General features: G+C 36.6%; 1 protein-coding gene across 3 annotated transcripts in view; it reads right to left on the reverse strand.

Annotated features, from left to right (window-relative positions):
- MALRD1 (MAM and LDL receptor class A domain containing 1) overlaps positions 1 to 13511 on the reverse strand; it is a 438921-nt gene that overhangs the window by 114006 nt on the left and 311404 nt on the right. For all 3 annotated transcript variants that reach the window (XR_012504288.1, XM_074358489.1, XM_045511295.2), the window contains exon 34: positions 1980 to 2181. Coding sequence is in view for 2 of the 3 variants with exons in the window: in XM_074358489.1 (XP_074214590.1) it covers positions 1980 to 2181 (202 nt within the window). In the remaining variant the exon portion in view is untranslated. The remainder of the gene's footprint in view (positions 1 to 1979; positions 2182 to 13511) is intronic.

Genomic DNA, 13511 nt, shown 5'->3' on the forward strand with positions numbered 1-13511 from the left:
TCTTGCTGTTTTTTTTTTGTTTTTTTTTTAAATTATCCTTGACGGTTCTACAACATAGTGGGCAAAATCCAGCTTATACTTAGGCAAATGCTAGAGCTGCTACTCACACAATCAGTTTCAGTTGTAATTCTTGTTATTTAGAATAATAGTAACTTTTCAGCTCTAATTTCCTAGTCCTTCTGTGAGGTTCTGCAGATGAAACAGACAAGCTCCTCTTGCTTTTGAGGAGCTCAAAACTAGTGGGAAAATGTGCATGTGTGTGAGGGAAGAGAATGTGTAACGGAAGGAGAGATACTAAGATATAAGACAGAAAAGACTTTGATGGAAGAATGACTGGGAAGACTTGAGAATGGAAGTGACCAAAACAGAGACTTATTCTTGGAAAAATGGAAGGGTTTTTTTTTCCTGAGACAAATGGTGACAACAAGATTTGGTTGCAGATACAGGCACATGGGGAGGAGAGAAAGAGAAAATTAAGGAAATTTATTAGGAAAAGGGCTCTTTTTTTTGTTTGTTTAAAGGATATAAAAACATTGGCTGAGAGAAGAAAGTTCGAGGGAGAGATTGGAGGATTTGAGGAAAGTTGTAGAAAAGTAGTGCCAGGGAATGATCCTAAATGTGAGTCTAGGACTCTTGAGAGTTCAGCTAAGGTGATAAGTTGAAATTTTCTGTGGCCCCAATAAGTGTGACTGGCATCAGTTTGAAAAATGCAAATGCTTATAGTAAGTCAATTTCAAAAATAGATACAGCCAGTGTGACTGAACATAAGCCAGATAACTTCTACCTATCCTACAGGGATGGTCTGATAAATCAATGTGCTAATACATTCAAAGTACTTAGCAGAGTTCCTGGCACATAATTAGGACTCAAATTTATGTTAAAATGAAATAATAAAGGATGTAGAATTCAAAGTGCTGATTAAGAATGGAACTGAGGTGTTAGATCATTAAATCTGAGAATATTAGGGAAAAAAGTAAAAAGAGGTTGCTTTATAGAAAAAAGCAGGAAATATTGCAAATCTAGAATTATTTTTTTTTCTTATTATGTTGACATACAGGTGTAGGAGGAGTGATCAGACACTAGAGAAAATGATAATTAGATCAGATTTTCAATCCTAAATTTTCAGAGGAGATGATAAGGTTCAGAATGTAACTATGGGAGCTGGTTCATGAGGAAAAACTATTTATGAAAGAGACTAGAATATAAGAGGTCAATGATTTACATAGGTTGATTCGCCTGGAAGTTGAGATTGCCCAGGACTTAGGATCCAGTGGAAAACTATGAGAAAAATAAGAACCCAGGTGGCTTTAAAAGAGAAGACATTTTTGAGCAAGGCTGTAAGAACAAAATTCTGAAAGAGGCCTGGAGTAGTCTGAAAGGCAGTGACCCTACCATCTAACGTTGAAAATGTGAAGACTTTACCAAAGAACGAACAGCCACTTAAGTGGAAGCATTTTAAGCAACAGAAATTCAGATTTCAGTTAAGGGGATGATTTCTTAGAAAAAGAGTTAAAGACAAGGTTTTTTTTTTCACTTACGCAACAGAATAAGAGCTCTAAATTGTAGAGTGGAAACAGAAGGAAAATGCCCCAGGGAAGGCGAAAGGCTAATATGGGTGGAAAAGACAGTCTGCAAGATGGTGGGTGACCAGAGGGATCTTTACCTGCTGCAATTATTATGAACCTTTGGAAATAAAAAAATGTAGACAATAAAGCTATATTGATGGAACTGAATTTCCTCTGGGTTTCTTAAAGAACTTTCATCAAAGTGATTTTGTTGCCTAGAGGACATGAAAATTCTGTGGTAAAACTTCCTGAGCAGAAAAACTTCACCTCCCACAACACACCCTGCTTTTTCTACAATGTATGAATAGGTCTGGACATGAAAAGGAATGCAATTCCTTAGAAATTCCAAATTCTTCTAAATTTAGATATTAAAAACAATACTTGCACATTCCATTTTCTGAAGGAATCGCTTACCTCCAAATGCACATTCTGGGGTAAAAGAGATGTCATCGAGGGCGATAAAGATGTTCTCATTTCCACTCAAATCAGCTTCAAAGGCCACCTTAAATGGACTGTTACTGGAGAGAGGTGTATGTCCATACAACCAACCAGTTCTTTCACTGCCAATCATGGACCACACCAGGATGTTTAGTCCAGATTCCTCAATAGTATACACCTAATAATGGGGAATAAAAACAAACAAAAGAGAAGAATTCAGCTTATTATATTCTGGATGTTTGAGGAATATGGGCAGCCAGGTTGTTGGTGAAAGAATGGAGTCTAGCAACACAACAGCTCGATTATAATAATTTCAAGTGTCCTTGACAGTAGAATCCGCTCTGTGACATAGGGGGCAAGATCCAGCTGACACTTGGGCAAATTGCGGTTATAAGTGAGCCTATGACTGCTGTATTTTCTTTGATGAATTAGACATTTGTTTAGTTTCATCATATTGGTTTCTGTGTATCAAACTGGACATGCCCCCAGATTGTAACTATCTTAAGTGTCTAAAAAGCTGGAGGAGGTGTACAATTAGAATTTTTTGTATCATTAACTACTGGAGAAAAAGGAAATCCTCATAATAAATGAACAGGAGGGTAACACAAGTCATTTCAGAAACCAAAGTAATGTGCAGCAAATATTTAACATTCTGACAGACAGAAAATCGACCTGAATTAACTAAAATCAGTGTTTAGGACTTTTTAAAGTATGAGGACTAGCAGGTTCAACAAACAAGAAACGAAATAGAAATGGACTTGGTTTTGAAACCAACCACCATGATGAGTTCTAATCATTTTTTAAACAGTAAAAACAGTTCAAAACAAAACAAAAACAGTCATTCCCTAGTGCTTTTCAAAAAAAGATCTGTTTGAACAAAAAATAAAAGTGTTACAAAGATATTTTTTCTATATTTTTGTACCAAACTTTTATAATTACAATTTCCTTAGATGTTATGTATACTTATATATATAGATATGCTATATATGCTATATCACACCATTAATATAACAATTGTCAACATCATATACTATAAAACAATCATTGTTCTCATGATTTTCATTATAAAAACAAAAAGGTATTCAAAGAATATATAAATGTATATTACAATGAAGTTTATTATAATCAAGTATATGTTATATTCAAAGGGATATTATAATCTAAGCTTATAATGTAGAGCAGGAAAAACTTAAAGGAAACTTGCTAAATCAAAATATAGACAGTCAAAATAAAATAATACACCATTTAAATATAAATATTGTAACGTTAACCAGTTAAATTGATGTCAAGTATCTGAGAAAGCACATCTTCAGCATTTATTTAGAATGAACATTCCTCTGGAGGAAAACATTCAACAACAGATAATGAAGAGGTAATAGAAAATATGAGAGAGAATGATTAAATTCCGTAATAGTATGGATGGTGGAAACCAGCTACTTCAACAATATCCACGTATCTAGGTTGTGCAGGTGAAAAATTGAAAGAACTCAGTCAGTAGCTTTTCCTGAAGTTCCTCTCCTGCAACTAGTCAGAATTCCTAGGTTCCCGAAACATTGAAGGCAGGTCACTAGTGCTGATTTAGAGATTCTGAATGGACACTTGTGGGTATCAGAAACATTTTATCCATTTCATTAAGTATTTAGCTTATTAAAGTTAGTATGTAAAATGCGTCAGTGAGAGGAAACAGACAGATGGACACTCTAAGGATGAATCAAAAGGAAATGCTAAAAATTAAAAAAAAATTTTAAAAAAGAACCACTCTAACAGAAATGAAGCATGACTTTGATGGGTTCATCAATAGACTGGACACAGCAGAGTTAAGAATCAGTGAGCCTGAAAATATGTCAACAGAAAGCTCCAAATCTGAAATGCAAGGGAAAAAAACAAACAAAAAAATGGAACAGATCATCCAAGAACCGTGGAATGGTTACAAAAGGTGTGACATGCATCAGGTGAATTACCAGTAGGAGAAGAAAGAGAGAAAGAACGGAAGTATTTAAAGTGATAATAAATGCTATTTTTCCAAAGTTAATGGCAGACAACAAACCAGAGTTCCTGGGAGATCTGAGAACACCAACAGAATAATTAACAACATTGGTATTTGTCTACACCTGGGCGTATGATATACAAACTGCAGAGAGTCAAAGACAAAGACAGAATCTTGAAAGAAGCAGAGGGAGAAAAAAAAAATCTCACAGTTGTTTGCTTTTTTAGTGAGGAATCTGTTAGGATATTTTTTGTATTTTAAATTGGGTTGCTTGTTTTCCTATTTTTGAGTTTTAAAAGTTCTTTGTTTATTTTGGTTAACAGTCCTTTTTCAGTTACATATTTTAAAATAGTTTCTCCAGTCTCTGGGTCACCTTTTCATCCCAAAGATTTTTTTCCCTTATTTCCAAAGGTTGTGAAAATCTCTTTTCACACAAAACCTGCACATGAATGTTTATCACAGCTTTATTTATAATTGTCAAAACTTGGACACAACAAACAGGTTTTTCAGTAGATGAATAGGTAAGACTGTGGTACTTGTATACATTGGAATCCTATTTGCTAATAAAAGAGAAATGAGCTCTCAATCTGCAAAAAGACATGGAGGAAACCTAAATGCAAATTCTCAGTGAAAGGAGCCAATCTAAAAATGGCTACATACTGTATGATTCCAACTATAGGAATTTCTGGAAAAAATAAAACTGTGGACACAGTGAAAATGATCAGTGGTTTCCAGGGTTAGGGCCAGGTAAGGGGAGGGTTAGGTTGAGCACAGGAGATTTTTTAGGGCTGTGAAACTATTCTGTATGAAACTAAGGGTACATACCATTACATAGTTGTGAAAACCCATGGAATGTACAGCATACAGAGTTGAACCCGAATGTAAACTATGGGCTTTAGTTAGTAATAAAGAGCTAACACTGGCTCATCCATTGTAACAAACACACCACAGCAATGCAAGATGTTAATAACAGCGAAAACTTGGCTTGAGGGGAGAGACACAGGAACTGTCTGAGCATCCTTGCTCAATTTTTTTGTAAACCTAAAACTGCTCAAAAAGACGATGTCCATTAATTTTAAAATTATTTTTAAAAAAACCCAACATATACACAGTACAGAATGATAGACCTAGTGTGGAATTTTCCTCATTTGCTTTGATCTACTCAATTCCCTATTTTGTTGGAAAAACTCAATTAATTGCCTCACTCTTTTCAATGCCAACTAAAGCAATTATTTAGTCACTTGGTCCTCTAAACACATTTACTCACTCTCTGTTCTCCCTACCCTCTTTCCATCACACTTCCAGTTCCAATTTAGGACTCTTAAAAAAAGTCAGGTGGCACACCATCTCTTACCTTGCCAACATCAACTACTTTTCCCAACTCCCTCTTTAGAGACCAAACATCTTTGCCTGATCAGAGGCAAGAATGATCAAAGTACCAGGCATATTAAGCTGTCAAAGGAGGCACTAAAGTAACTTAGTAAGCAAGTTTCTAGAACTGGGTACCGCAACCAAGATCATAAGAATGTCCTTACAATGGTATAAAAGTGTCAAGGTCTCTCCTTTTTCCCCTTTCCTCTGTGACTTTTTAATCTCTCCCTCTCTTTGCTCTGGCCACAAGGCTCCCTTGCCAGTCCTCCTAAATACCGAGAATGCTCCTGACTTGGGTCTTGGCACTGGTTTTCCTGTCTGAAGTACCCTCCCACTTTGGCCCCTGTATCTGCATGGCTCACAGCCTCAACTTCTTCAAGAGTTTGCTAAAGTTTACATTCTTGACGCGGCCCACTCTGACCACACCCAGCTCCACCAACCTTCTTATACCGCTCTACTTTGTTGCAGAGTCTCTAAAAAGGCTACCCAAGCTTACTCACTGATGACATTTCCTGTTTGATTGTAACATAATTTCTATGAGAGCAGGGGGTTGTCTGTTTTGTATATTTCTGTATGCCCAGAACACTGCCAAGTACATAATAGGGGCTCAGTAAACATTTGCTAACGAATGGAAAAGTTAAAGATTTAAGAACTTTGAGGTTGGAGAGGATCTTGGAGATCTAGTCAAATACTTCACGGGGGACTGAGATCAAGTGACTCGCTGGTCAGTGATGGAAGTGAATGTTGCATCTCATGTTTCTCACTGCCCAAATTCTGCCTTAGCAAATTCACCATTTTATTTCGTAAAGAAATGTATCTACTGATAAAGGAATGTATCTACTTACAAAAGTCAGGATTTTTCAGGAACTGTGGAGAGAGCTAACAACACTCTAATCACTATTTTTACAAGTAGTTATTTGTTCACTCTAAAACATCAGCACAATTTTCTCTAGGTTTGGATGTCAGTGAATTACAAATAAGCTATGGTATCTTAAAATTAAAAAACAAATCACCATAGATAAGTAGGGGAATGAGTGATTATTAATAAAGACTTGGAACAATCAGAATTAGGATTGATGAACTATCTATAGTTCAGCTCTGTCTTTAAAGGCTGAAGAAACAGATCACTCTTTTTTCTTTGCCTTTTTCACCTGAGATGGGAGAGAGAGAATCCCAATTTGCTCTGTAACATCTCCAAGCAAATTAAATGAGTTCATTCACATCAAACCCCTGCTCAAATATAAAGGACTAGCCAAGTTGGTTGGTGAATATTGGTGGTAAAGAATTATGTTATGGGCAGGGGCTAGGACCCAGATTCTAATCCTGCCTCTGCCAATACTAATTGGATACCTTTGGCTTAATTAGGTAATCTTCTAAAACTGATTCCTCTTCTGCTAAATGAAAGAAATATTGGTATCTTCATCATAGGCTTGTTACTAGGTTTAAAGTAAAATAATGTACATAAAGTAAGTACCAACACTAATACATTTCCTTTTTAGGATTATTCACGTGCTTGCTATTACGTATCATATATCATCTATTTTGGAAAAAGAGTTAATATAATAGGATGAGTCATGAAATTAAGAACGTTAACTGAGCAATTTCATCACAAAGAGCTGACACATTCCGGGGACTTAAAAAAATTATTTCAAGGAGCAACTTCAGGTTTTTCTGATGTTTTATTTTACAAATGCATTGCTAGGGTCCTTGTAAATAAGAGCAATAAGAACCAGAGAGCTTTAGAAATTCTCCAAGTTTCCAGTCATTAGTAACTTAAAAAGCTGGGTCCAGGACATAGGTTTCCAGTCGATTGCCTTTCCTGAACATCACTCGTTTGCAATAAACATCACTGGCTATCTCAGACGAGGAAGAGTTGAGAAAATTACAGCTACTATGCCTGTAGAAATTGAAATGGCTGATTCGTATTTAGCTCTATAACATTAACCTCACATTCTTTGAAAGAGACAGACTATTTAAGAGTAACTGGAAATAAAGCACCAACCAAATGTCTCTTAATAGCAGAATGACCTGTGAGGCAGTCAATGTTAGCCGGATACCTCTATTTTTTTTTCCTCCTAAAGGATATCACTGTACAGACTACCTTCAAAATGTCTTCAAGACATATTCACTCAAAATGAAGGAAATATTAAACTGTAAAACAGGAAACAGAAAACAAAATGAAATTGCAAAATGAAATTGTCATTTGATTGACTTTTCTCTTAACATAGTCTGCAAAATTGTAAATGTTTGGAAAAATGGTTTTTGGTTCCGATGGCTAACTGAAAACACATGTTTACCTATACACCTCAAGAATGTTCCACTGCAAAGACAGGAAAAATAGTGAAAGAAATCCACAGAAGTACTGGAAAATTAGGAGCACAGCCACCAACATCCAAAAATAGTAAAGACTTTCTGGAAGTTTTAAACCAAATGGAAACTGTTGGTTGAAATTACATAAATAAAATGGAGGAACTTGCAAATATCCACAGGTGAAACAAAGACCAATCAAAAAAAGTGACTGTTTACCAGCAGAATTCTGGAATAACTCAAAGAGCATAAAGACAGCATAAAAGAGCTTGTATGTGTCACACTAGTTCATAGTTAATCAAAGAACTCCATATAAAGCCAGGTCAGTCCCGTGTGCTGGGAGTTGCTGATGCTAACATGCGTACCCAGGACACACATGGGGGGTAAATATTGCTGGAGTGGGAAATCTGACACAGGGGTTTTCACAAATGGGCACTGAAACCAGAGAAGTGAGGTGCTGGCCTTGTGACTGCCCTGAAATATTTGTACCTCCCTCACCAAATAAACAAGCTACCAGTACATCAGAAACGTAAGTCCACCAGAAACTGCAGCTCCTCCTTTGCACCAGGGCAACAAAACCTGAGATCTTCAATCAGAACATGTGTTCACTGCTTGGGAAATGAAATTGCTCACTTGGTCTGATGCAAAAAAAAGTTTACTAATATTACCCAATCTAGACTCATCCACATACTGGAGAAAAAAAACAACAGTGAGTAACCAGAAGAAGAAAATTCTAAGAGAGAGACATTAAATTGAACAGAACACTGAACACCAGGAGAACAACTGCTAATAGAATAAATGAGGAAATAAATAAAGAAATAGAACTAATTCCCTCGAGAGACTGGAGTGGCCATCGTATCTATAAAATAGAACTAATATGAAAAAAGAAGCATTCAGAGTTCTTAGAAATTAACAAAAAGATTGCTAAAATAAAGCCCCTGGAGATGAACTGAATAGTGGAGTCGATACAGGTGAGAGTAGATAACAGTGAGTAAGGATATAGAGGTTATGGTTTATCTCTGTTTCTATGATCACTCTGTGCATCGATCTTTGTATCTAAGAAAGAGTCATTCTTTCATACATCTATAGAAAATCTACAAACGTCTATTTAGATTTAATATATGATAATGAAAGCAGGTCAGATCAACAGGGGGAGGACACAGTATTGAATCAATGGTGTTGGAAAAATCCTCTTGCTCATTGGAAAGAAAATCATGAGTTTCTAACTTCTCACCATATACACACAAAATGAACTATAAGTGGATTAATCTGTTATACACACAAATCAAAATTATATAATAACTAAAACAAATGAGAATAATTTGTAATTTTATGACAGGAAAGGGCTTTCTAGGTAAAGCCTTAAAGCCAGACTCTACAAGGAAGATAGAGACTGACAGTTTTCACAAAACAAAAATGTAACAGGAAAGTTGCTTTAACTATGAATATGTTAATTTTTTCTTTATTTAAGAAGTCATATTCAGCTTGGGACCCAGACTTCTAAGCAAATCTGACTTTTGGTTCTCTCTCAAGGTGACTTTGCACCTGGGCTGCTTGTAGGCAGGTGTAAGAAATTCCTTCTTTTGCAAATTCCCATGTCTCTGTCTTAAAACTGTGACTTGATTTTAATTTTTGGCAGCATAACTCTTCAATTTGAGGTCACTTTTCTTTTTCTGCTGTTATTATACTCTAAAGGGAAAGTGTAATTTGAAGGTCATATTCGACTAGCTCCTTCACCCGACTATCAACTTTTGCATTTAATGTAATGCCTTCTCAGCCAGCAAATGTATGTATACTTTAAGAGCAACTCATGGCAACATTTTTGCCATCCTGAGGTCTATTTTTCTATTATCTACAATAAAAGATACACAGCACACGTCAGCAGTTTTCTCTACCTGTGTTATCCAAGTATCTTTGCTGTCAAGGTGTGCGCCCACCGTTGCTAAGCTGTTAACATAAGCCCACGATGCTCACGATGTGATGGATGATATGTTGTGTTCGATATGCTCTGCTAGGCATCTCCTATTACAGGGTCCTTAGTGTCATGCAAACTGCCTGGCTCACCAGATACAACCTTACCTTCCTCTTCTATTCCATAAGACCTGTCAGATTAAATATGGGATACTGATACCATATAGGGAGAATCTTGAATCTACTCTCAACAAGGGAGGAAATCAACAACGACAACAACAGAAACGCTTTGGTTCATTTTAACTATTGTTCTTGCATATCACCTGTGTCATATCATACAAATGATCACAACACACCGGTGGGAGTGACACCTTGAGAACAAATCCCTAGTACATTACTAGTCATGTTTCTGCTTAAAACAAATGTCGGGTATAATCCAGAGCTTCAGCAAGTCTGTTCGGCAGAAATTCTCTAAGCATGCTCAACGACTCCTCATGCTTTCTACCACTTATGCCTGGGGATGTTTGCATATGATTGTTTCCTCTCTTAAACACTGTCTAACGGTATTATCAAAAGCTGCCTTTAATAAGCAGTGTTCCACCACTTGTGGAAATAATGACCATGACGCTCAGCACGCAACAAGAATGAGAGAGAACTGGTTAGTCTGAACATCAGTAAAAATGCACTTTAAAAAAAATAAAATTAGAGACAGAATTCTGATAGCACCTCTCAGCAACTTTCACAAAATGTAACATCATACAAACGCGTTTTTAAATTCAGCATTAATAAGAAAGAAAACGATTAAACAAAAAATCTGATTTGTAAATTGCTTTAAGCATAGGCCATACAAACTAGTACCTATTTAATCTTGAGTACATATTTTGATAAATACAAATATATATTCACCTTTTCTGAATATATTTTTTTTTTCCGTTTTGAAACAACATTTTTCTCATTTCTCTTTTTACTCAACATATGACCGGAAGAATTTCTGCAGCAGTAGTGGTAATTAAAAAATGGGCCAGGGGGCCTCGTCTCCGTGGTAATATCTCATGGAAATATCCAGAGCCTTTGGGGCAGGTCATCAACACAGGTTATCATTTTGTAAGTTATTACTTTATTGCCCTAAGTGCTAGCGTAGTGCCCTGATTTAGTGAATGTAAATCTAAAATGCACCACCTTTATTACTAGGAACTGTTTATGCACACTATTTCATTGATTCATTAGTCAATTATTTCTGATTATATTATTATCTATGGGTGACGAGGGTAGTTGCAGATCGGTGTATCAGATGTCCTCTCCAGAATATCTCAAACTACCTGGGCCTCACTGCTGGTGCACGGTGTCTCTAGCCATACCCCAGAGGGCCCAAGGTCATCTTGCATTTAAGAAACAAGGCTGAACTGAAGTGAGACTCTTTTTCCTTCTCTGCCAGATTTCTTATCCTGAAGTTCATGGTTCTGGAAGCATCACAGGGAATACACAGAATTTCTTCCTGCATTATCCTAGAGAGGGTGACCCCCAGAACGTCCAGCTCTTCTAAGAAGACACCTACAGGTGTAATGACAAACCCAAGAGGACTGAAACTGACCAGAGGAGGCCTCAGTCAGTTTGAAAAAGAGGAGGTAGTCTTGGGGGCTCTTAACCTTGAATGGCTCATTCAAAAGTTAATCATCAAAAGCAGAGCAACAAAAGGATTAAATGATAGGCAATTACAGGAAAAACAAAACCCTGCAGCATCCCCCACACCACGTCACACACACTACACGTTTAGGGAGCGCATTTAGGGGACTACTTAAATAACATTACACCATTTTCTGTTGTTTTTGTGAAATTTGTAATTCAAATCAGATTTACACTGAAAAGTGCAATATGCAGAATGCAAAATAGGCAAAGTGCCTTTTAGAGAACCAGACTTCAGGAACTATTGATAGAAAATAAAAGATGATTTTGAATAATAAAAATATGGAAAATAAAATATGCCATTTAGAAAAACCCATCTAGTTATGGAAGGCAGTAAAGCACAGTAATTAAAAGAACAGGCTGGAGCCAGCAGGTCTGGGGACAGGGTGGCCTGCCATCTCTTAAATAGCTCTATGACCTTGAGCAATTTCCTGAGGCTTTCTTTTATCTCATTTGCCTTATCTGTGAAAATGTAGGTAAGGTCATGACTTGTCTTACTGGATGGTGTGAGGATTAGATCAATCGATATGTATAAAGGACTTCGGTAATCCTCTGATATTATTTTCAGCTTTTTTTCCCCCCTCTGCTCTTACTGTCTTCCTAAATATCACATTAAAACAAAACAAAGCTAAATTCACAAGCCTGGGGGCCACGACAATAATGGCTTCCTGAGTGGAACAGTTACGGGCTGCATTCCAAGGGTTTTAGCAGAAATCATTTAGCCCTAAAACTCAACTCTAAGACAAAGACCATTTCAACGTGGTAGGCTAACTGTTCTGAATGTGAACAAAAGGCTTCTAGAAGCCCACTGAGATATCTTAACTCATTTGTTATCACTGAAGGAAGTTTTAGGAAGTAGTTCATTTTTTTTCCCCTGAACGATTAGAAATTCCTATAAATTACAAAAAGTGTTATGAAAAGTATTAATTATAAAAGTTCACTTCCTTTTCGTGTCTTTAAAAAAAATGAGTTCAGAGTAATAAAAGGATATTACTCATTTATAGAGAAATTCTCTTATCCTGGGCCAAATTTTACCTCTTTTCATAGACATTAAATAACTCACCTGAGCTTGCATTAAATATCAGTACAAGCCAGAAGCTAGGAAGCTGAACTACGCGAATGAAATAATCTCATGGGAAATTAATTTGGTTTCACTTAAGGCTCTTTTGGTAATGTGGATCAGAAAATGACGGGCACTATTTTAAAGAGTGCTTTTAATTTTATAGATAGGGAGGTAACTGAAAGATAGAAAGAAACTGACCTAGAAAATAAAGTATTCTTTAACATCAGTCATAACTCCTGAGCCTTTGAATTAAAAGATACTGATGTCTGCACAGACATCTCACTCTTCTGAACATTATCCTGAGTATCATTCATTCACTATCAGGTTTCCCATTTCCTATAAAACGTTTCCTTCATTTTGCAGCTCTCTACTTTGCAGGCTGAGATAAACCTGAATTGTGTGGCTTTTTATCCCAAGAAAGAAATAGAGATCCCATAATGGAATTTCATTTTGCTCTTATCCACTATGCAAGTCTTCCTTGACTGCATGAGTTTTATATGATCCCTTCACTAATACTAATAAAATTAAAGTGTGTTTTGTTTAAAAAATAATCTTACTGCCAGTGAAGATCTAAGTCTTACTCCTTGTTTGTAGCAATGGCTTTCCAGTTTATCCTTACACTCCACTTTAAACCAAGACATATGTTTTCTGCCGGGGACTCCTGAAAATCATCTTCGAAGCCCCTTTTCCTTTTCCACATAGCAGCCAGACAGATCTTCTAAATTTTCAAATGAGGTGTTATTATTCCACAATTTAATACTCTCTGCTATGGGCTGAATGTGTCCCCTCCCCACCAATTCGTATACTGAAGTCCTAATTCCCAATGGTTTGGGTTTTGGAGGAGGGGTCTTTGGGAGGTAATCAGGTCATGAGGGTGGAGCCCCCATGAATGAGATTAGCGTCCTTATAAGAAACACAAGAGAGATGATCTTTCTGCCAGGTGAGCACACAGTGAAAAGCCAGCCATCTGCAAACCAAGAAGAGGGTTCACAACGGACACCAAATTGGCCCTTACCTCGATCTTGAACTTCTCTGCCTCCAGAACTGCAAGAAATAAATTTCTGTTATTTGAGCCACCTAGCCCATGTAATTTATTATAGCATCCCAAGCTGACTAAGACACTCACTCTCCAGTGACTTCTCATGCTTCTTAGAATAAAATCGCATCTTCTTATTATCCCTACAAG

This window comes from Camelus bactrianus, chromosome 35 (assembly GCF_048773025.1).
Source record: "Camelus bactrianus isolate YW-2024 breed Bactrian camel chromosome 35, ASM4877302v1, whole genome shotgun sequence".
Classification (NCBI taxonomy): domain Eukaryota; kingdom Metazoa; phylum Chordata; class Mammalia; order Artiodactyla; family Camelidae; genus Camelus; species Camelus bactrianus.